This window comes from Dermacentor andersoni, chromosome 3, assembly GCF_023375885.2.
Source record: "Dermacentor andersoni chromosome 3, qqDerAnde1_hic_scaffold, whole genome shotgun sequence".
In the NCBI taxonomy this organism is placed as follows: Eukaryota; Metazoa; Arthropoda; class Arachnida; order Ixodida; family Ixodidae; genus Dermacentor; species Dermacentor andersoni.
In genome coordinates, this window is record NC_092816.1 from 201,863,554 (window position 1) to 201,888,012 (window position 24,459).

The following is a 24,459-nucleotide window of genomic DNA, read 5'->3' on the forward strand; positions in this document are numbered from 1 at the left end:
GTTGATGTGCTGTGTACCACGGGTGTTTTATATTGTTGCCCAAATTTTAATAATTACAGCGAAATAAAACTGATAAGTTTTAAAAATTTCATTAATGTCGTGAGAGTTCTTGATTTTTGGTTTCTATACAGACCGATCATTCTATCTGCGTAGAATGCCAAAGTTTGCAGACTATTCACTCTATGAATCCTCTAAAAATGCACCACGTCGCTATTGCGTTCTCTGTTTGAGCCCTGCAATGAAGCTAAACGGTGCCTCAGGAAAAAGCGGTACTCTCTCTCTCTCTCTCTCTGTCAATTAGACATCGCCGCGATGAAGAAGGCAGCAGAAACGGCGAGAGAGTCAGCGCTGCACCTGGCGGACAACGTTTCCAAAGTTGCAGAGGCGTTGACCTTTCCCACAACAATGTCCCACGTGTCCAAAGTCAGCGAAAAGTGCTTCGCCCTGGTCCCAAGGCCTCCACCCTGTGAACCAGTCCTGGACGCTAAGGCACTTCTAAACGTACAGTCCGGCTATCTCCCTATGGTGAGATTACCATCTCTTTTTAACGTTCGCATTTTGCTGCGGTCATGGTATGCAATAGCGCGAAATTCAATTATTCAATTGTGAAGGTGCCCCTAGATAGCCAAAGCAGTCGCTATGGTGAAGTGAAAGAACACTCATAAGAAGAACGGGGAAACCGGAAAATGCAGTAGAAGATAATGTATCTTAATATCCGCTTAACCTTAAAGGCAGAAATTAGGCAAATGGTAAGCATGAGAGGTGAATAAGACTCGTTGCTGGCCTAGTTGGTTCTCATTGTTAAATTAATATTTGTAAGCGTAGTTTTTTGACGACACAAAGAAGATGCCGACACAGGGAATAAGCGCCACACGGGAAGGGCGTGTCCCATGTGCCGAATGGATTCGTAAGCTTGATTCGTACCTTTCGCTGCAGTGCGATGGTCTTGTACTTCGTCGACAGTCAACCGGCGGCTCCGCGGCTACGCTTTGTTGTTTCGCCTGATGATGCAGACACGAGCCATTCAGCTTCGGACCGTTCGGACAATCAAGACTCCGTAGTGCTGAAATTGGCGTCATTCCTATCATGCGCCGTCTAGTGAATCGCCCGGCAGGCAGAGCCCAACTATGTGCACAGCCTAGAAGATATTCATCACTGTCGCCTGTTGCAACGGTGGTGCCATTGTTAGCACGCTCGGCTTCGGAGCGGCAGCAGTACTTCTTTTGAGTTAGATGCAGATAACGTAATTTTTGTGCCGTATTTCTGTCACGGCTTTCTGATAATGGCGGGTCGTGCAGTGAGCCAAGTACTGCTCTCGCATTAAAAACTTAGTATGAAAATGCTGGCATTTCGCAAGTTACATCTAGGCCCACAGATTGCTAGAGCCGTTGTTAGCTCTTGACAGAAAATATGATAATGAACAATTATTGCACCAAAATGCGTAATTGTCCAGAACAATTTTGGCTCGTCACGCCTCCTCACTGTGTGACTCGTTTTTTGCGCTATCGCTCCTTCGTAAAAATAAGTAATCAAGGTGTTTTTGCCTAAGGCATGCAGCAACGTTTATATTGTCACGTGGTAGTCACAGTGAAGAAAGCAGCCAAACTGGGAAACACTAAACTAGCGTTTTATTGGGCAAACTTGTGCCCTCGAAAACAGGCTACACTCAAAGAACGGCGACAGCGGCGAACACAGTCGGCGATGATCGAAAATCTGATCAGCGGGTAAAGCGCGTCGGCTTTTGTACATCAGTCGTCGACCGTTCCAGAGCAATCGCTGGCACCCGCGTGCCTTCCACAAAGTTCTACATTATTCGCGCCGTGCACACATGCAATCAGATTACACAAGGTTCGGTCACAGATAGCGGATGGAAGCATCGATAACATTCCCGAAACTTGCAGGCGCATCCTGCGCTGTGCGATAACATTTGTTACGCTGTGAAACGTGTCGCCCGATAAAGACAAACAAGCACACGTCTCAATATTTGGCACAGGTTGATAGTGATAGTAACAATGTCCCCCTGTCCCCCGAGAAATTCATAGTACAAATTCAGAACAAAATCGTCTTTGAACAGGTTGAACTTTTTCATACCAACGGTCACATTATTATAGTTCCTAACGGCAGAGAAATCTAACTTAACGTTCTGGCTGAGGGGGCCAGATCAATCCTGACTGTTCCGCCCTAGAGCGGACCTCATAGCACTTTGCGGGTTGAGATACCAAAACACAAGCGTTATCAGCTACACAGCACACATGGCCAGTGAACGAAGCGTCTCTGAATCAAAGTCCACTTCGGTATCCCGAATGCCTAAGCCACTGGTCTCTTCTAACTACAGCTCAGCATCACACTGGACCGAATGGTTGTTGCTACAGGGGTTGATGGCGACATACAAATTCCAACTTCATTTAAACGAAGGCGTAGGTGATGTGCATGACGCCGTTAATTGCTGCTCTTAACTTTCACAAAGTCTCGCTGCTTCGGAAGCTGAACAAGCGAAACAAAAGCGATGATACCATAATAATACTCTACATTATCTCATAACAACGCCTAAAAGACAGTTGTAGTTTTGGTGCGCATGCTTAGAAGGCGGCGTCTAGCAGGTTTGAGGGTTGCGTGTTCGTAAGAAAAAAAGCAGTGGGTAAGTTTTGCTTACACAGATGTAACGTATAGCTGAAAACAGGAAAATGTGATAGATGTCAAGCGTATTTTTGCAGGCTATACATTTACATCAGTGAGACATTTGATGACACGATATATATAAATTGACCGTTCCGTGTTTGATATCTTTGCCTGATACCTATAACACAGGGCCCATGTCATCTGTGCTTCACAGCCTGTCATCAATTCTGAACGTGAAATTAGGTCTCCCCCGCGGTTTCGCATGCACCGGAATGTACACAGTGGCGGTTGGCTTTCTTCATGTTTTATCTCCATAAATGCTTTTTACATCTCTCATTTCGAGTGTACTCCGATGAAGATTTTAAGAGCCTGACTCCGTTTGCGCTACCTCTGTCTTCCTCCTTCTGTGGCATGGTTGGGTGATGCGTTGTCCTTTGGTCGTTTGTAAGCTATTTATATCAGATTGCAGGTAAAAGGTACAATACGGGTTGAAGAACATATTCTGTTGTAAAAAACTTCACTGCCCTGGTAATTTTACCAGAGTTGTAGGTAACAGTGGCACGTACATTTCATCCACGACCACGTAGGGGTCGGCACCAGGAAATATAAAGATATATACAGGGTGTCGCAGCTATCATTCACCAAGCCTAATAATATGCAACTACCACGTAGCTTGACAGAACCAAGGCAGTGTGGTTTACCGTCATTTCGAGATACTTAGATTATATTTTTGCATTCTGCCTAATTGCATAATTAGCCCTAAAAATTAATGGTGTTCCTAAATATTATAGTTAGGTGAAAGTGTCAATGATTAAATTCTAGAGCAACATGACAATCTCCAGACGCAGCTTTCTGTTCGCAATACATGCTACTTGAAAGTGTTTTCCCCAGCGTGAAAGCAGCCCGCGAATACACGCAAAATTCCCGTGCGACTGGCCGCTCGAGGCACTTAGCGTCTATTCGCGGGCTTCTTTCACGCTCGAGAAATGCACGTTATTTAGCGCCTATTGTGCAGCAGAAAGCTGCATCGGGAGTTTTTCTTGCTACTTTAAAATTTTCACGCTGATACTTTTCATCTCATTGTAATACTTGGGAAGTTCATTAAATAATTGAGACTAATTTACAATTAGCTGAATTGTGACAAATAATCTGAGTACCTCCAAGCGAAGGCAAACAACATCCCCTTGGTCCTCTCCAGCTAGGTGGCGTTTGAACATTTTTAAATCTTGGTGCATGATAGTTGGGCCAACCTGCATATGCAGCGGCGGCTTTATGTCCACTGGTTTCGTGGCCATGCACATGGGCCAAGAGATTTTGCATTTTAGTTCGCACGGTTATTCTAGAGAGTCGATATTTTACAGGGTGCTAAGACCGACGGAAAATGTCGTTCTTGTTTTTGTTTTATGCCAAGGCTATCAGATTTGCGCAGTTCCAAGTGACCTTGTCCATCACAATTTCTCGGGTGTCTCCGTTTACGCGCCTTACACGCAACGGAAGATTTAGTGCGTTGCATGGGGCTGTTCACCAAGCAAGCATTTAGGCCGCAGCTCCATGCTGTCACAAATCAAATTGGTTCATCTTTAGAGCCGACACTCGTGTGACTGAGTTTAGTGGCTTCAATTCGAGAAGCACGAAAGCAGTGGTTCACCTATTGCTATTCATGTCGAAGCGGCTGCTATTGGCCCGTAATATTGAGGCAGCATAACAGGTGAAGGCAGTTGCTGGATTAGTCGATAACGCTGCCGTGCACATGACGAGACGATTCTGCCTTCATTGTCTTGATTTCGATCACAAGTGCCCGCCGCAGAGGCAAATGTTCACTTCGGTTGTTTAATGCGGGGGTGTAACGACCACTCGCAATGCTGTTCTAAGCGTGTTAGTCCGTTTTTGGTTCATGTTGAAGCTCCGTACTAGTCTAATTTTGATGTACCCTGGCTACTGGCACCACGGCTACTGACACCATGTGCAGAAAACATTTTTATGGTGAAGCCCAAAAATAACGATACGTTGCTCGGTGGTAGTCAGCGAATCTCGTGTTCAGCTGTAGCCAATTCGCTGGCTGGGGTTGAGATGCCCTTTAGGAAAGCCTACTACAAGACCTTGACATAGGCAGCAGCACCGGCGCTGTCTTGGGCAAATTTTCTTCATTAATGAAGTGCTCAAACTCAGCATTCCTATCAAGCTGAAGCAGTCAGCTGCATTGGCTTCTCATAGTCGCAGATTCTACGGGAAAGTAGGTGCACGCCCTCTAATAAAACTGCTGTGCTATTGAAGATCCCGCCTTCACTTTGAAGGGCTTTCAAGTGTCACTGAATAACGAAAAATACACCATCATGTTTGCCCAGAGCATGTTCCTGTTTGTAAAGTCTGCTTTGTCACCGTTACGAAAATCATCCTTATACGTGTTAGCGCCTATTGTGTAGTACGATGCCCAAGGAAAGCGCTTGTTATCATGAAAATAAAAATGGTATTGTGTGTGTTTTCGGTCGAACACTACAAATTCTTTGGGGAATGATTTTAAATTAATGCTTAATGTTGGTGTTGACTGAACTTTAAAGCCTTGTGAAAAACCTGCAGGCCTCCGGTGTGCTAGACGTCCTCAGCAACTACACTGCCCAGCTTACCGCAATCGACGCTGCTGCCCAGCAAGCTCACGTTGGACAGGCGAGTGAATGTTGATAATTCGGCGACACGTGGCCTTTGACCCAGACCCGCGGGTATCGTTAACTGATTGCGCATCCAGCAGATGTCGAGTGAGCATGCGAGCTCCCACGTAATGCACTATCGTTTGTGAGAAACTTAGCGGTAAGGTTCGGGTATAGTTCTATAAAGTGATTTCAGGAAAAAGCTTTTGTTAGCAGACTCCATTGGTGCCACAGAACATAGTTGTTTGAAGCTTGACAGTCAGTTACAAATTCACCAAGGCTTATGACCCTTCACATTTTTCACAGCTCTTATTAACATATTGCAATGCAGTGCCGCTTTGTGTCATGCTCTGAAACTGCACATAGGTTTAGCTTTGTAACCTTTAAATTGTCATTTAGACCCTGGATATCCAATGCATAGCCTTTAGTATTGTTCTGTACTCTTTATCAAGAATTTTGTTGTGCTTAGTTTGCTATACTAATGAAGCGGAAATTACCATAATAATTTATTATACGAATAATTGGCGTTTAGTTGTTCTTTTGTACGAATGTACTTTCTATGGCTCGAAATAAAGGAAACTTAGGTTCCAGTTCTTTTTTTTTATGGGACTGTTTGAGCCTTGTGTCGAAGCCGGCAAATGCATGTAAAGCCTCATTATTTTTCTCTGGTACGTTATGGCTCACGATTACTGCGTATCCACTGCTCGTGAAGGTCACTTCCAAGCTCCGAAAGTTCATTGTAATGATTCATCGTGGAAATTCCAAACTCGGAATCCATCATCAATATTAAAAGACTCGTAAGGCACTAAACATCTATGAACTGAACGCATTGAGCTACTGTCCCTTACCTCTAAAACGCAGATGATTTAATTTTGCCGGGCAAATGAAATGTTTTCCTGATGGCCGCAATTCGAAAAGGTTTATGAGCGTGCTTTATGAGAACATTTAGTCTGCTTGGCTCCCGGTAGAGACAGCAAAAACACACTGCAATCAGGAACGCATTGATATAAAATGAGAATACGATGGTCGCTTTCTAAGGCCTGTACCTGTAGGCGTGTGTTGTAATCGTGTTGTGCGAACTCGCAGAAACCAATGCGCTGCCTATCAAAACGGGACAAGCTAGAATTGGATTAGATTGGACAAGCTAGAATTGGACAAGCTAGAATTGGAATTGGATTAGAATTACTGCAGGGTGGCCTGTAGCACGAGTTCTGCTTTGCAAATTGCCGCACATAAAAACTCATATAAAATAAAAGAAGGAAAACACTGCGTTGGGTGTGTTTAGTGATGTCCGCGTTCCCACCACCAACCCCCATCGTACCCCAGTAAATGCCTTTGGTTGTTCCTAATGTTATAGTTTTCGAATATTGAAATAGACGTGATATTAGCTATCTGGCCTATTTTGGTGTGTACAGCATACAGTGTGGACGAAATTACGCATAAATCGAATTTTGATTATTTTTAGACTTTTCTTAAGTTTGGCACAGCGCTATTCCAGAATGCTTATGTCGTAATATGCCTTCCAGAACACTCCTTTCTTCGTCATTGATACGGCGCAGCGTGCCCCGGCAGCCCACACGCTCTCACCCTACATGCGATAGTTGTTGATAATCCCGATTAGTCGTACTCTGTGGCACGATGCTATTAACGATCACGAGTCCGGCTTTGCTAACTTTCTAATGCAGTTCACACCGAAATAGACTGGACGAATAAATCAAAACGAAACTGTCATTCATCGTCTTCTAAATTCAAACTTTGCACTCCCGCATCTTTTCTCTTTCTACGTCGAGCAGTAAATTTAGTGGCCCTTACGTGGGCCAGCAAGGAGGCTTGCCAAGATTCGTACGTGCGTCCCGTGAACTCCAAAAAAAAAGCGCGCTGCAGGACCAGCTGATAGAAAAGAATAAAAAAAACAGCGTATCAGCAAATTTGGTGGTAGAAGAGTGGTTGGGTATGCGTGGTTCAGAATTGGGTTCGAAATTCCTTTTCCCGGAGTGACGTCTGACGTCGGATTTTGTGCGACACGAGGCGCTTAATGCTATCGCGTCAAACCACCATGGATACGTGCACTGTGCGGTCTTATCTAAAGACGCCAGATGGGAGCATTGTGAGAGCATATCCTGCCAGTTTGTGGCTGCCGCGGTGTCGCGTGAATGGAGAGGGCAACGCCGCGACGTGCCTCTCTCTAACCCACCACAAGGGCTTAACAGCTGCGCGCGACTCTCGGCCTTGGTCGCCGTTGCTGCTTACTCAGTCTCTGGTCGCGCAGCACGCCAGTGCCATGCGACGTCGGCACCGCATGCTGCTCGTTGCTGGTTCGTGCAGCACCTATCGCTTTGGATTATGTAGCATACACATCTTCTGCTCCCGTAACCTCGACAGCAGTGAAACGTGGCCGTCCACGCCAGTACATCGCAGACGAAGTAAGGGAGCGCAAGAACGCAGCAAGTACGAGTGAAGAGCCAGGCAACGAAATCCATCATCGTCGTCAACTCTCCCAACACAAGACGGGCGGGAAGAGGAGCGTCGAAATGCACAGCCAGCGCGAAGCCATTTGAAAGCGCCCCGAAGACATCGTAGCTACTGAAGAAATCGTCTGCTTGACTCCCCACAGACAATAGCAAGCGCACTGCGTGGAAATAAATGCAATGGATTTCTCAGCAATATCGTCCAAATGATTGCAGTCTAAAGCCGGCATTCTCACGTATATCCTGTAAAAAAATCACACCAATTTAATCACGAAACTAGAGAACACAAACTGCAGGAAAACTCGAAAACATTACTCGCAACGCAAAACTCGGCGGACCGCTTACCGGGGTTCACTTGTACATTAGTGCTTTTGCCTTCAAAACTCAAAAGAAGTACTTATGTGTGCTTGCATTCTTTATTCAACCTTTCTTATAGTCTCGCAGATACGCCTGGTAGAAGATCCGCCGGAACGAGCATGGCTCTTTACGCAAATTTGTCCTCGCCGCCAAAGTAATGGTAGTAGAGATGTTGCGCATTCTTCTCACATTTATGAGAGAGACAAAGAGAACTGATGGACACATGCCGTGGCGTAGCGAAAAATTTCATTCGGGGGGGGGGGGGGGGGGGAGGGCTCACGTTGCAGCTCGGCCTCCTCATTATAAATTTGCCAAGGCATCAAATACATGAATAATAACTGCATTGTCATTGCCAAAGGTGCCGCAAACAAATTCTTGAACGCTACGCACTGTCAAGACAAGCTATATATGTATTTTTTCCTAAATGCGTATACACATATGTCCCAAAAATTGTGCAGGAAATAACCGATATCAATGCTTCCATCTTTTTTTGTGCAGTCAATAAGTAAAGGAAATATCACACGCACTTTAGAACTATATCAATTCGAAACCAGCAAAGCAGTACTTGGCGCTTTCTCTTTCACACAACCTCGAAGACTCATACTGGAAGTAACATCTTTAACCATAAACTAATACAGGTTTATACAAAATTCTTGCTGATTTGCTTATTTTCATTTGCTTATTTTCATTTGCTCTTTATCGAAGTAGTGTTTATGCAAGTTTTCTGACGCATGGTATAGGCAAGTATACCGTGCGTCACGTAGTGGTGACGTCCCGTGGTGGTGACGTAGAAGAACACAGCAGCAATACTGTGAACGAGAAAACTAACTTTTATTGGGCGAACTTGTGCCCACAAAACAGGCTACACTTATAGCACAACGAAAGCGGCGAACACAGTCGGCGATCGTCGGAAATCTGGTGCCACGTGATGTCACGTGGTGGTGACGTTGAATAACACAGTAGCAATACTGTGAACGACAAAACAAACTTTTATTGGGCGAACCTGTGCCCACAGAACAGGCTACACTTATAGCACAACGATAGCGGCGAACACGCTCGGCGATCGTCGAAAATCTGATCAGCGGGTCAAGCGCGTCGGCTTTTATAGAGCAGTCGTCGAATGTTCCAGACTAATTGTTTGGACCCGCGTGCCTTCCACAATGTTCTACACCATTCGCGTTACGCGATGAAATCAGATAACACAAGGTTCGGCGACAACAGACAGCCGGGTAGAAGCATCGATAACTTTCCAGAAACGTCGGATACATGCAGGCGCGTCCGTCGCTGTGCGATTACAATTAAGCGGCGAAACGTGGTCGCCCGATAAAGATAAGTACACGTGTCAATACCCCCCTCTTAAAAAGCATCGACCCGATGCTGCAAACAAACGAAGTTAATAAACAAAAGCACTCGTAGCAAAGAAAAGAACAAAAATGACGAAGTTCGTCAGCGTCCGTAAAAGGGTTTAAGGCGCACCACGTGGACCACTTCAGATCGTGCGCGGCGCCGCTGTGAATGCGAAATGCCGTCTGGCACGACCTCATAGTCCAGAGCGCCAATACGTCGGATGACCTTGTAGGGTCCGAAATAGCGTCGGAGTAGTTTCTCACTGAGTCCTCGTCGGCGTATCGGGGTCCAGACCCAAACACGGTCGCCAGGCTGGTACTCGACGAAGCGTCGTCGGAGGTTGTAGTGTCGGCTGTCGGTCCTCTGCTGGCTCTTGATTCGCAGGCGGGCGAGCTGTCGGGCTTCTTCGGCTCGCTGGAGATAGCTAGCGACGTCAACATTCTCTTCGTCAGTTACGTGCGGCAGCATGGCGTCAAGCGTCGTCGTCGGGTTCCTGCCGTAAACCAGCTTAAACGGCGTTATCTGTGTTGTTTCTTGCACCGCCGTGTTGTACGCAAAGGTTACGTACAGCAGGATCGCGTCCCACGTCTTGTGTTCGACGTCGACGTACATTGCTAGCATGTCAGCGAGGGTCTTGTTCAGGCGCTCCGTGAGACCATTCGTCTGCGGATGGTAGGCAGTTGTCCTCCTGTGGCTTGTCTGGCTGTACTGCAGAATGGCTTGGGTGAGCTCTGCTGTAAAAGCCGTTCCTCTGTCTGTGATGAGGACTTCTGGGGCACCATGTCGCAGCAGGATGTTTTCGACGAAAAATTTCGCTACTTCGGCTGCGCTGCCTTTTGGTAGAGCTTTAGTTTCAGCAAAGCGGGTGAAGTAGTCCGTCGCCACGACGATCCACTTATTCCCGGATGTTGATATCGGAAACGGCCCCAACAAATCCATCCCAATCTGCTGGAATGGTCGGCGAGGAGGTTCGATCGGCTGTAGTAATCCTGCTGGCCTTGTCGGTGGTGTCTTGCGTCGTTGACAGTCTCGGCATGTCTTGACGTAACGGGCGACGTCGGCGGTCAGACGCGGCCAGTAATACCTTTCCTGTATTCTCGACAGCGTCCGGGAGAACCCGAGGTGCCCAGCGGTTGGATCGTCGTGTAGGGCGTGCAGTATTTCTGGACGCAGCGCTGACGGTACAACAAGAAGGTAGCTGGCGCGGACTGGTGAGAAGTTCTTCTTCACGAGCAGGTTGTTTTGTAGCGTGAACGACGACAACCCGCGCTTAAATGCCCTGGGGACAACGTCGGTGTTCCCTTCCAAATACTCGACGAGGCTTCTTAGTTCCGGGTTTGCTCGTTGCTGTTTAGTGAAGTCTTCCGCGCTTATTATCCCAAGGAAGGCGTCGTCGTCCTCGTCGTCTTGCGGCGGGGGATCGATGGGGGCGCGCGATAAGCAGTCGGCGTCGGAGTGTTTTCTTCCGGACTTGTATGTCACCGTGACGTCATATTCTTGTAGTCTGAGGCTCCACCGCGCCAGCCGTCCTGAAGGGTCCTTTAAGTTAGCTAGCCAACACTATGCATGATGGTCACTGACGACTTTGAATGGCCTGCCATAGAGGTAAGGGCGGAATTTAGCTATAGCCCAAATGATGGCGAGGCATTCCTTTTCAGTCGTAGAATAGTTGCTTTCCGCTTTTGACAGCGACCGGCTAGCATACGATATCACCCTTTCAAGTCCTTCTTTCCTCTGGACTAGGACGGCACCGAGGCCTAGGCTACTGGCGTCAGTGTGGATTTCGGTATCGGCGTCCTCGTCGAAGTGTGCAAGTACCGGCGGCGACTGCATGCGTCGTTTGAGTTCTTGAAATGCCTTGGCCTGCGGCGTTTCGCACTTGAACGCGACCTCACATTTGGTTAGATGTGTTAGCGGCTCCGCGATGCGTGAGAAGTCCTTGACAAAGCGCCTATAGTAGGCACACATGCCAAGGAATCTGCGCACTGCCTTCTTGCCGGTTGGCTGCGGGAACTTTGCGATGGCAGCTGTCTTCTGTGGGTCGGGGCGTACTCCTGATTTGCTGATCACGTGGCCGAGGAACAAAAGCTCATCGTAAGCGAAGCGGCACTTTTCTGGTTTCAGAGTGAGCCCTTATGACTTGATGGCGTCTAGTACTGTGGCAAGCCGCCTAAGGTGATTGTCGAAATTTCCGGCGAATACAACGACGTCATCCAAGTAAACGAGACAGGTCTGCCACTTCAATCCTGCTAAAACCGTGTCCATCACGCCCTGGAACGTTGCAGGCGCCGAGCACAGTCCAAATGGCATGACCTTGAACTCGTAGAGGCCGTCTGGGGTGATGAAGGCGGTCTTTTCGCGATCTCTTTCGTCGACTTCTATTTGCCATTAGCCAGACTTGAGGTCCATCGAAGAAAAGTATTTAGCGTTGCAGAGCCGATCCAATGCGTCGTCTATCCGTGGAAGGGGGTACACATCCTTCTTCGTGATCCCTTTCAGTCGACGATAATCGACGCAGAAGCGTAGGGTTCCCACCTTTTTCTTTACCAGGACTACAGGAGAGGCCCACGGGCTTTTCGACGGCTGGATGATGTCGTCGCGCAGCATTTCGTCGACTTGTTGCCTAATAGCTTCACGTTCTCGCGTCGAAACTCGGTAAGGGCTCTGGCGGAGTGCTCGAGCGCTCTCTTCGGTTATGATGCGATGCTTTGCAACTGGTGTTTGTCGAATCCTCGATGACGTCGAAAAGCAGTCTTTGTATCGTCGGAGAAGACTTCTGATTTGTTGCTGCTTACTCATAGGAAGACTTGGATTCACGTCGAAGTCTGGTTCGGGGACAATGCTCATCGGGGTAGATGCGGCTGAATCCGAGAGGACAAAGGCATTGCTGGTTTCCACAATTTCCTCGATGTATGCGATTGTCGTGCCCTTGTTGATGTGCTTGAACTTTTGGCTGAAGTTGGTTAGCATAATTTCCACTTGCCCTCCGTGGAGTCGAGCGATCCCTCTTGCGACGCAAATTTCACGGTCGAGCAGTAGATGTTGGTCGCCCTCGATGACGCCTTCTACGTCAGCGGCTGTTTCAGTGCCGACGGAAATAATAATGCTGGCGCACGGCGGGATGCTCACTTGATCTTCGAGCACACTCAAGGCGTGGTGACTACGACAGCTCTCCGGCGGTATCGCTTGATCTTGTGACAGCGTTATCGATTTCGACTTCAGGTCGATGACTGCGCCATGTTGATTCAGGAAGTCCATGCCGAGAATGACGTCTTGTGAACACTGTTTGAGGACAACGAAGGTGGCAGGGTAAGTCCGGTCATGAACGGTAATTCTTGCCGTGCAGATCCCAGTCGGCGTAATCAGGTGTCCTCCAGCGGTGCGAATTTGAGGGCCTTCCCATGCAGTCTTAACTTTCCTCAACTGAGCGGCGATGGGTCCACTCATGACGGAGTAATCGGCTCCTGTGTCTACTAAGGCGGTGACTGCGTGGCCGTCGAGAAGCACGTCGAGGTCGGTGGTTCTTTGTCTTGCGTTACAGTTAGGTCTCGGCGTCGGATCACGGCTGCGTCGTGTTGAACTGAAGCTGGAACGTCGCGTCGTCAAGTCGTCTTTCGTCGGTGTAGTCTTGGCTTCCTGACTTCGTCGGGACGGCGACGTGTCGTCATTAGGTCGTCGAGATGGTTTCTTCGTCGTCTTCGTCGGCGGCGGAGGATCTTCGTCAGTTCGACGAACAGCAACCGCACCTCCATCGGTTGCTGCTTTTAGTTTTCCGGATACGGGCTCGCTGACCGGCCCCGGGCTGGGCCAGTGTATGGTCGGCGCTGCGGCGGTAGGTAGCGGCCTGGTGATGGCGAACGCGACGGTCGTCGAGAGCTCCGCTGAGTAACGGCGAGGTAGTCGGCGATATCGCGAGGGCGTTCACCTCGCTGCGGGCGCGGAGCATTGACGGCGAAACCTCGCAGTCCCATCTCCCGGTATGGGCATCGGCGATACACATGGCCGGTTTCTCCGCAGTGATAGCAGAGCGGACGGTGGTCGGGGGCTCGCCAAATGTCCGTCTTCCTCGCGTAGGTGCGCTGGGCGACGGGTGGGCGTGCTGGCGGCGGCGGCGGCGGACGACGGAATTGCGTCGTTGCAGGGCCCTGGCGTGGTCGCGGAGGGGGACCTTGACGGCGTGCGACGGCGGCGTAGGTCATCGCTTCTGGCTGGGGCTGCGGTAATTGAGGTTGCACCTCAGGAACCCCAAGCGACCGCTGAACCTCATCTTTCACGATGTCAGCGATCGAAGCTACTTGAGGCTGCGACGAAGGCAGGACCTTGCGCAGTTCTTCGCGCACAATGGCCCTGATGGTCTCTTGAAGGTCGTCCGAACCCAGTCCTTGGATGGCATACTGCGGCGTGTGCCCCTGGCGGTTATATTGCCGGCTGCGCATCTCCAGAGTTTTCTCGATCGTCGATGCCTCTGCAGGAAACTCAGCCACAGTCTTCGGTGGGTTACGAATGAGTCCGGCGAAAAGGTCTTGCTTGACGCCGCGCATCGGGAAGCGAACTTTTTTCTCCTCCGACATTTCCGGGTCGGCGTGCCGGAAAAGACGGGCCATCTCCTCCGTGAAGATCGCGATCGTCTCGTTTGGCAGCTGCACTCTGGTTTCTAGTAGAGCTTGGGCTCGCTCTTTTCGCACGACGCTTGTAAACGTGTGCAAGAAGCCGCTTCGGAAAAGGTCCCACGTCGTTAAGGTGGCTTCCCGATTCTCGAACCACGTCCTGGCGGCGTCTTCCAATGCGAAATAGACATGCCGCAGCTTGTCGTCGCTGTACCAACTGTTAAACTTAGCGACCCTCTCATACGTTTCGAGCCAGGTTTCCGGATCTTCGAATGTTGATCCGCGGAACGTCGGAGGTTCCCTGGGCTGCTGCAGCACGATGGGGGACGCTGGGGCTGCCATTGGGGTTGCCTTGTCCACAATCTTCTTGGTCTTCTCAGGTAGAAGTCCGTGCTCCGGGGGCAGCTGTTGAAGACGGCGGCTTGCTCGATGCTCCGGGACTACGTTGGTGTTCTCTTTGCGGTCCGGGCTTGGATCACGGCTTGTCGGGGGCGTCCGGTACATGAACGAAAAGCACCTCCACCAGATGTCACGTGGTGGTGACGTTGAATAACACAGTAGCAATACTGTGAACGACAAAACAAACTTTTATTGGGCGAACCTGTGCCCACAGAACAGGCTACACTTATAGCACAACGATAGCGGCGAACACGCTCGGCGATCGTCGAAAATCTGATCAGCGGGTCAAGCGCGTCGGCTTTTATAGAGCAGTCGTCGAATGTTCCAGACTAATCGTTTGGACCCGCGTGCCTTCCACAATGTTCTACACCATTCGCGTTACGCGATTAAATCAGATAACGCAAGGTTCGGCGACAACAGACAGCCGGGTAGAAGCATCGATAACTTTCCAGAAACGTCGGATACATGCAGGCGCGTCCGTCGCTGTGCGATTACAGTTAAGCGGCGAAACGTGGTCGCCCGATAAAGATAAGTACACGTGTCAATGCTTTGCCTGTACGTGAGCCATGTACACTGCACTGTATATTTCCTTTTTTTTTCTGTTGCCGTTTTTTCTGTTAACTGCCGTTACTCCAACGTGTGTGTAGGGTGGCCTAGTCCTCTGAAGCTGTATAAACGGCTTTTACTCCTGGTCTCCCGCAATATTGTTGAAAATAAACTCAAATTATTTCAATTCATTCAATTCAAAAATGCTTCAGAAACGCTCTTGGAAAGCCATTGCACGACCGTTCGGCCCAGCCAAGCAGCCAGGAATGCAACTACGGCTGCCACGTTCGCTCCCATTGCAGCCCGCATGGAGGAAGGAAGAATATAGGAGGGAGCATTTTCGTAACGTAGCCAGCCTCGGCAAACAAACACTCCGTGAAGCCACACTGGTGACCCAACGCGTGACCTCTTGCGTCGATATCACGGAGCAACTATCTAGATTTACTGAGACGTTTGGTTCCCAATAGCTATGCCAGTAGTTTTCATTCGGTGGGCTCTCGTTCAGCTGCCCTGCCGTGCCTCTGCTTGCAGAGCGGGAACACTAGATACTCGAAAAGCGTTTGACACTGTGAATCATGACATACTGCTAAATAAGTTAGTACACTGTGCTTTTCGAGGTCTAACCCATGAATATTTCCGCAACTATCTCTGTAACAGAAAACGAAAAACAATTAATAAATATAATTTAAGGGATTTCACGAGCCAAAACTACTTCCTGATTATGAGGCACGCCATAATGGGGCATTCTGGAAATTTGGACCACCTGGGAATCTTTAAGTGCACCTAAAACAAAGTACGTGGGCGTTTTCGCATTTCGCCCCCCCGGAAATGCGGCCTCCATGGCCGGATTCGACTCCGCGACCTCGTGCTCCGCAGCCCAACGCTATAGCCAGGAATCAACCACGGCGGGTAATAACAGAAAACTAGTTATCATTGCAGATACCAAATTCAATGTTTCTGACATTGTTTCAGGTGTCCCACAAGGCTCAGTACTAGGGCCAATATGTTTTTTTTATTTGTGAACGATCTCCCTAATCCCTTAGGAAACTTCTCTACTGTAATGCATGCAGACAACACTGTTTTATTTTATGTGCTAGACTCCTTCGACAAAACATTTCAAGTGGCTAATGATAAACTTCTGAGTGTTACCCAATGGTTCGTGTCAAATAAGCTAGATCTGAATACCAAGAAATCTAAATATATTCTCTTTAGTTCTTTGTGGAACGCACCTCTAAGAGAATGTCATTCGCTTTCTCTAAACCATAATATACTTGAGCGGGTGAGCTCAATTTAATACTTTGGTGTCACACTGGATAAGCATCTTCATTGCAAACCTCACATAGCATTGCTCTACACAAAGCTTAAGCCAAGCTTGTTTTATGCTGTACAAATGCCGTTATTACTTCACTGCCACTCCGACAGCAATTTACTTTAGCATATTCCTTAGTCATCTATCCTACTGTATTGCATCTTGGAGTAACAAGTACGTTTCATATCTAGAACCTATGGTTCTTCTTCACAAAAGGGCTTGCGATGTATGACTTTTTCGGATTACAATGTTAAATCAATGCCGCTGCATCAAAGCCTAAATTTACTGCTTTTTGATTTAATACTGAATTTTAAAAGAACATTATGTACTCCCAACAGCATAACCACTAACTGCCCTTCGCGTTCATCAAATTTTTTATTTTCCAGAAGCAATGCACGCAGCTAACTGAAGGGCAATTTTCTCTTGTGAAAAATGCATAATGTATATGGGAGGAGGAGGTTAAACCGCACTGCAGCACTCATATGGAACAGCTTACCATCGGAAGTAAAAGAAGAAAATTTTTAAAAATTTAATCGAAATCCCATTAACCTCGCTACTGTTATCTGCATACAGTTTTCATCTCGCTCGTGTATTTATCTATTGTTGTTTTCACTCGCAGTGTATAGTATCTCAGTACAAATTCCTTTATGTAGGTTTCTCGTAGCTATTACAGGTACCCTGCCTTTGTTTATAAATGAATGTTTATGTACATATGATTTATTATTACTTTGTCGTATTGCCGTTGTAATTAGGAATAATAACTAGCACAGATCCCGACTAGCATTGAGCTAGAGATTCAGATGTTTGTGAAATATTTCCTGCGTGTTCTTCCTAATCTGAATGAACTTTACTATTTATCTATTTTAAACCAACCGCGCACTTTGATGTGTGATAAAGTGTGGGGCCGCCAGGCTGGCTTCAGTCGCGTTGCGGTTATGCTCCCACCTATCATTTTCCTTTCTCCACCGCCTGCCGCGGCAGGCCGCAACTTTTCTTTTTTATCCCGGGGGCCGAGACACTGCTGCCAAAGATCGTTTTCTGATGAGACACTCGCGGGTTTCTTTCATCCGCGTACGCTTTTCTCATTTAACCCGAGAATGGTTTCGCTCCATCACTTCACCGCGTCCGTCAAAACACAGAGCGACACAGTACACTAAGACAGCGCCGCTCACATTATGTGCCAGACATTGGCAAACTTTGCTCGTCATAACTCCACTTCGGTGCAAAACAAAACATCATGGGACAAACAGGCAGGAAGTGTGTTTGCACCGAGAGAAGTTTCACCGAGAGATCATGTTTTCAGACGAACCATAGCGCAGCGTCACCGACGTTCGCTGCAACCTTTCTTCGCCGTGTCATGGCTGTGATCAAATCCACGCGCCACGAATAGTGCATCGTAAGCTCACAATGATATTTACGGCATGGGATATCACCACACACAGTTAGGGAAGTAATTTTGGCGAGAGCCAGACGCACACAGCTGAAGGCACTCGGCCCGGCCGTGCACCTCATTACCTGCGCGTCCATTGGCGGAGGCTCGTGGGCATCTGCATATGAGGTGAAAATACCGCTGCCTTCTACTGTTGTACTGCACTATATTGTTTGGCCCGTTAAAAAATTAATTCTGGGCTCTTACGTTCATTACCTACGATATGATTTTGAGACACGCCGAAGTCAGAACTCCGGGATAATTCTGACAACCGCGGGTTTTTAACGTGCACTCAATGCACGGTACACTGACGCACCTCCAATCCGCCTCTATCAAAATAGTTTGGCCTCCCGTGATATGGCTTTGCAAGTCTGCATTCCAGTATGTAAGCAGCCCAAATAATTATCATTTGTCATTCTAGCTGTTGTATATGTTTTTTTTTCAAAATTGTGCTCAGCACTCCCCAAAAGGACAATGTATGTTAGGTCAAATGTGTAGGCTATTTGAAGTTTTCCTTTTTTAAACATGCGCTAGAACTTAAATTCGCACAATATATCCCAGCTAATCTATTTTTTTTTTCAAGTACGTGTATGTACTGTGACGTCTGACATTTGTGTACAAAGCATTCGTGTATTGAATGTTTTCGTCCAAGCAAATTTCTGAGGCTTATCCCGTTATTTCAGGCCGCCCAGGTTCCGAGCTCGAAAGCTCAGTTCCTTCAGGTTGCTGGCGTTTCTGTTCAACGTGAGTCTCTGACCTCACCTCTTTGCTTTGTACAGTTAAAATATTCAAGGTAAATTTTCACGTGCGCTTTCAGTTTGTTTTCGTAAATTATGTACGCAGCGGACATGAAGTGCCTTTCTGATTATTTCTAACTTAGAGCCCTAACGCTGAATTAGAAAACATTTTCACAATTTCGCACAAAACTTCTCCATATTCCACGTAAATTTACCTGTGGTCACATGTAACCTACTGAATGTCTATAATCCACGTAAAACTTAATTGACCTCTAGCTTTAATAGTTCGTCGACTAAGCGTTCCAGGAAATTTGGCCAGGATGTTTGGTGTGCACGTTCTCCATCACTTCTATGGTCTCAACAAACGGTTGGCTGTAAAAGCCGTCACGACTTGGCTGCTCTGTTCGTTTTATACAGTAAGTGCACTTTATCAATAATATGTGGCGGCTTCAAACAAACCGAAAAAACAACGCTCTCAGTACCGAGCGTCGTTTTCGATAGGTTTTTATTACGCATTTTATCAGCAAAGATTTCACTGTACCCCGCTTATCAAAATGGAAGGCAGTACGCCCACAGCCACCCAGAAACGTAAGTCGCCGTCGTGGTCTCACTTTCCGCTACGGCTTTGATAAAGTCTGCTATGGGCCTGCGACCTTCAAATAATCTCGCTTCAGATGATATAAGCCGCTTAACAATGCTTTCGACAAAGGTACTGGATTACTTGGCGCCGAACTATCGCAAATGACTGCAGCTCGCGACCATCTGTACTATATGCTACAGACTGCGTCTAGACGACATACGTAGCCAGTATTTACGGTCTGCTGAATATGCAGAGGCCAAGGATTACATCCGCCAGCTTGGCGATGACCTTGGCGACAAAGCCAATTGGTTCTATATCGACCTGCTGGAGTATCCGGAGGTACTTGCGCAGACTGTCCAAGACAAGCTGGGAAAGCCTTACAGGTAAGCGCGGACGTCTTCTCTATTTTGCGCTGAAGCATTTAAGGAATACTTAGCCAGCTAACATGTCAGTTGGACAACGAAAATGCGGTGACAAGAGTATCAGCGGCTGCGAGTAGTAAGCATACTTGCTTTCAATAAGAGCGGCAAGCTGGGAAGCGCATTAGTTTTACTCGTCTTTCCCAATTGTCTCCTAATTAAGGAGAAGGTTTGACACTAGGCTTTTCATGAATACAGGCGGGTTCTTAATTTATCCAAGCCGTTCGAAATCATTACGCAATTGCTAAACCTGTCAATAAAGTGGTAGCAAGCGGGCTTCAGTAAAATGCGATTAAACCCGATCACACCGCTGCTACGCGAACATATTAGAGCGCGTTTCACTTTCATATTGCCTGATTCCCTCACGCATCATCGAGTTATATACAAATTCTTTAGAAATTGGAAGGCTGCCATCGGCAAGCTTGACCTCAGTATTTCGTAGCACGCAGTAATGCGCCGAAGTAAGTAAAGTAACGAATCACATCTGGAGAATAATTTCAATAGAGAATAAGCACGAAGTAAAGGCTTTCGTATGAATATATTTTTATTCATGCAAGGCACAAACTTGCACATTCATAATTCCAGCCACTAGCAGCAAAGAAAATACAGATAGATTGTCAGCCTTCCGCATAAAACTGGATAGACTAAATCGCTTTTTTTTTCTTGAAGATACTGTTATCAAAGCTCGTGCTACTGCACCAGAGAAACTTCTCAACTGCAAGTTTCTGAGATGAAAGCTAGCAGTGCATCTTGTATGCAGGAAGAAGGAAATGCGGCGTAAATTTATTTAGTCCTCAGCGGGTAAAATTTGCTTTCTCGTCGGAAGGAGGACATCCTCTGCGGTGGCGTAATGGCTTGGGCGTTGTGCTGCTAAGCCTAGGGAGCGGAATCTCATTCAGCGTCCCTTATACCCTGCAAAAGTAAATGTACAGCGGAGCTGTTATGAACATTAGACAAACACCCCAACCACAGGCAACGTACGCTGCGCGTTCACTCACATTTGCGGCAATGCAGCATACATCTTCATTCTCCGAAGTCCTCCGCCAAACGCAAGTGCTTTATTCAAATAAATATATTTCTCAAATAAATTGCGTTAGAAAATTTGTAAAGTACGACTTACACGCAAGCTGCAGCCATGGTAGTTTCTGGTTACAATTCCAATATACGAGAATAAAGGCATTGGCACGTGACAATATCGCTTAATGACGTGGTGTGGTGAGGCCATCTGGCCAAACGTGACATCATGCGACGACGTCTTCGTCAAGTGAGAATGTCACCTGATGACGTATGGGATGTCTCTTGTAGAAGAAGCACACTGTGCGCTTCCCGCTTTGCATTGTCTCCGTGATCATCGCACATTTTTGTGTGAGCACCACGCAAACGTACGCAGAAAATCCCGACGAACTACAGGCTAATAGCTTCGCTGTTAAACGCCCCAGTACCGTGCATTGCGTGCACGGTACAGAACCCCGGCTGGTCTAAATTAATCTGGAGACTCCCCAGCAGCATGCCTTTATAATGATGATAACGCGAAACTCCGGAATTTAACTTTTAGGAACGATGGCTCACCTAGGCTGAAACTCAGAAGTGCAAGCTGTCTCGAAAATGTTGTTACGCGAAGGACGAGTCAGTAAGACGAGCAACTATTTACAGGGTATATTTACAACAGCGGTTACAGCGCTGACCGGTTAGATTCACAGCGCGAGCCCAGTTCGTTCCTCCTCCTCTTTTCTCGAGTGATGGCGTCCACGCGCCTTGTTCAAACAATCAAATACCTCACGCGTGTAGCATAATGCCCCGGCGGCAGAAGCGACGTCCCGGAGCGTGTAAATGTCATCACTGGGAGGGTGATACTGCTTCAGTCGTGTAACGTGCACGATATCACTGCACTGGAAAGCAGATGGGGCGTCAGGGGTGATGTTGTAGGTGACGGGAGTCGCGCCGCGAAGCACTCATTATGGGCCTGTGTAACGAGACAGCAGTTTTTCTGACAGGCCAACCTGACGTGACGGAGACCATAGAAGCACCAAAGCACCAAGCGGGAAGTGCACATCTTGGTGTCGCCGGTCGTACAAGAGCCTTCGACCCTCTTGGGATTTCAGAAGGTGGTCACGGGCAATTTCCCTTGCGTGGGCACAGCGAGCGATGGCGTCAAGTGCATATTCATTGGTCGGTGCCACGGAGCAGGCAGGGCTGTGTCGAGGGGCAGTGCTGGTTCTCGGCCAAACGGAAGGAAAAATGGGGAATGACCGGCTGTGTCGTGGCGCGAGGAATTATAAGCAAATCTGACGAACGGTAGAGCGAGGTCCGGCGCCATCTGCTGCTGGTTCACGCGTGATTCTGTACAAAAAACAGTGGGACAGACTGCTGTCGACTACGTGTTCCGTTCCGGCTGCTACACAGCAAACATTATGTGCACTTTCACAACAGCTCAAATATACGTACGCATGTCGTGGCACGCCATTTTCACCTGTGGTCCTTATTGCAAAAATACAAAAAACAGTGCCGGAAATCCAATGTTTCCCTGCTATCTGAGCTCGCTTTGCCTCTACTAGTGCGGCGTGTTTCGACCGCAGCCGTAGAAAGTGTGTTGTTCAGCCAAGTTACGTTGACAAATAATGATCTGAGAAACCACATGTCGAATAAGACACAGCGTTACGTTCGCTCTGGCAGAGAGTGGGGATTGCTGCAAGGATTCTCAACCAGATGAACAGTTTCTGTCGCGTTTCAAACGTGCAGTTTTATGAGGTCGCAGTGACCGTGGGAGTTAACTCAAACGGGGCTAGATTGCGTATTTAATGCATTTGCGTAAATACCCGGTCTGAAAAGCATCAACTTGGATTCTAAGCAATGTGTTCTTTTTCGTTCTTTGTTTTATTCAAGCAGCTTTGTATTACGTGAAGGTTGCGATAGTTTCATGGTATTTTTTGAACGTCGTATATTATTACAATTATAAGCTCTGTAAATATGTGAAACGGATTAGGAAAAGGAATTGCTCATCAAAGCTCCTTGAGTGATTGCCTTGCCAAATTCAGGGTGATAACTCGTCGGTTTTCATACCGTACTTCTGCGACAATTTTTTTTTCCATTTATGCCATGTGCGTGCGAATAATTGCCATTATGGCGTACTTTTTACATGCACGTACTTTATGACCATTGTAATTCTTCTTTGCTCGACTTAGTATGCATTACATTGTACATTGCGCATGCATATTTGCGAGCTGTGATGAAACAAAAAAGAACTGCATTTAATATGCATAATAGGTGTTTGTGGTACTTTTACGTCCATATTTTATTATTTTGCCAACATCGCAGTCGTGGCTGGACAAATAGTTCTTGCCAGTATGCAAAGGTATATTAGTGTTCTACTGACTTCCTATGCTGGAGGTATACTGGTTTAATTTTTTAGACATAGAGGTTTACGCTGTGCCTAACTTCACGACAGCCATGCGCGATCCATAAAATATGTTTTGTGTGTTCCTTAGTAGAAGTACAATTCCTTCTTTTTTTTCAAATCGCACTCTAAGTAAGACAGACAGCCTCCCCTCAGACATATGGCAACACGCGCATTTGCGCCCGCAGTCACAGAAACTTACGTGCACGTTTTCATATTACATGAATCTTGCCAGTGAATTCCTGCTTAAATATTGCGCCGTTAAACTCCTCGATACTAATACCACCTGGATTATTGCCAGCGCCGTAATCCGGCTGGCAATTCAAACTACAAAGTTTAATTCACCTCTGCAGTTATGGGCCAACAGGTCGTTCTGTCTGTTCCCACTCAAAGGCAGTCACAGCTGCCTCTTCTTCGCATGAGGATTAGAGTTTTCATCAGAGTCCAGAGTTCCTCCAAGCAGCAGCGTTTGCTAACCTGCCGTCGAGCTGTTTTTGAATGAATTGAGAGAGAAAGAGAGAGGTAGCGGGAGGGAAATGTCATGTTTATTTTAGAAATCAACTCTACAGGAAAGGCACGCCTACTTGAAAGCCTTGAGTTCGGGTCGCCTCTTGGGCACTCGATCGTGACCAGCCTAATCTGATCCTCGAAGTTTGAGACGGCCATATTTCGCCGGATTCTTATAGAAAAATGCCTCGGGTCTTTCAGTATTGGTTCTTTCAGTATCGGATCTTTCACTCCCGTCTTTCAGTATTGGTCATGTCGGATAAACGCACGAACACTACAAATATTTTGCCATCTTGTCAAGCAAATAAGAACCACGTGTTTGCTGAAACATACCCTATATTAGCATACAGTCTATTCTCTATAATGTTACAATCAAGCTTTACCGGCCTCCGTGAAGTAGGTGAAACTTGAAAAGAAAGCACGGAAATACAATGACTTATTAAAGAAAATAACGAAAAAATAGCATGTCTCATTCGTTTGTAAAAATACCTGAAGCTAATATGTTATTCGAGTTTTAGAGTACAGAGACCAGGTAAAATTTAGGTGCTATGACAGTTTAGTTCGTAAAAATAAGTAATGTTCGAAGGAGAATTCGGAACGAGGTATGAAGTCTCTCCGGTCAAATTCAAAAAAGCTCATCGCCGGTGAACTCTCGAGCTCCTGTGGCCTTGTCGGCCGAAGGATGGCAAATGCCCGGAGTGAGTATTTAATCACACGTTGTGATTTTGATGAGGTACGTGAGGACGAGGATACCAAATTGGCGTCAGATGACTATGGTGTGTCCAACTCCACAGCATTGCACGTTATTTCATGTCGGGAAACTGAAGAATTGACCACCAAGATTAGCAGCAATTGTGCTGCTCGGCCGGCGAAACGCGATGAAGTCAAACCCATGCCAATAAAATGCGTGATCAATTTATTATCATCAGTTCTCTAATAAATTATTCGCTTAAATTTCACTACTGGCACCTTTCTCGACTAATTCGATATAGCTCGTGTTGTCTCCAATTTATATGGGTGCTAATGAGCAAGAGATAGCTGAATATCGTCTTGGATCGGTATTACCGGTTCTATTGAAAGTGTTTGAAAGAGGAAA

The 24,459-nt window shown here is 47.1% G+C and overlaps 1 protein-coding gene across 1 annotated transcript in view; it reads left to right on the forward strand.

The window, feature by feature from the left end:
- Positions 1-312: 312 nt before the first annotated feature.
- The window catches only part of LOC126524360 (uncharacterized), a 125,808-nt gene continuing 101,661 nt past the window's right edge, over positions 313-24,459 (forward strand). Inside the window, exons 1-4 of the mRNA XM_072286980.1 lie at positions 313-525; positions 5,197-5,283; positions 18,410-18,470; positions 19,297-19,426. Of these exons, the coding sequence (XP_072143081.1) occupies positions 313-525; positions 5,197-5,283; positions 18,410-18,470; positions 19,297-19,426 (491 nt within the window). The remainder of the gene's footprint in view (positions 526-5,196; positions 5,284-18,409; positions 18,471-19,296; positions 19,427-24,459) is intronic.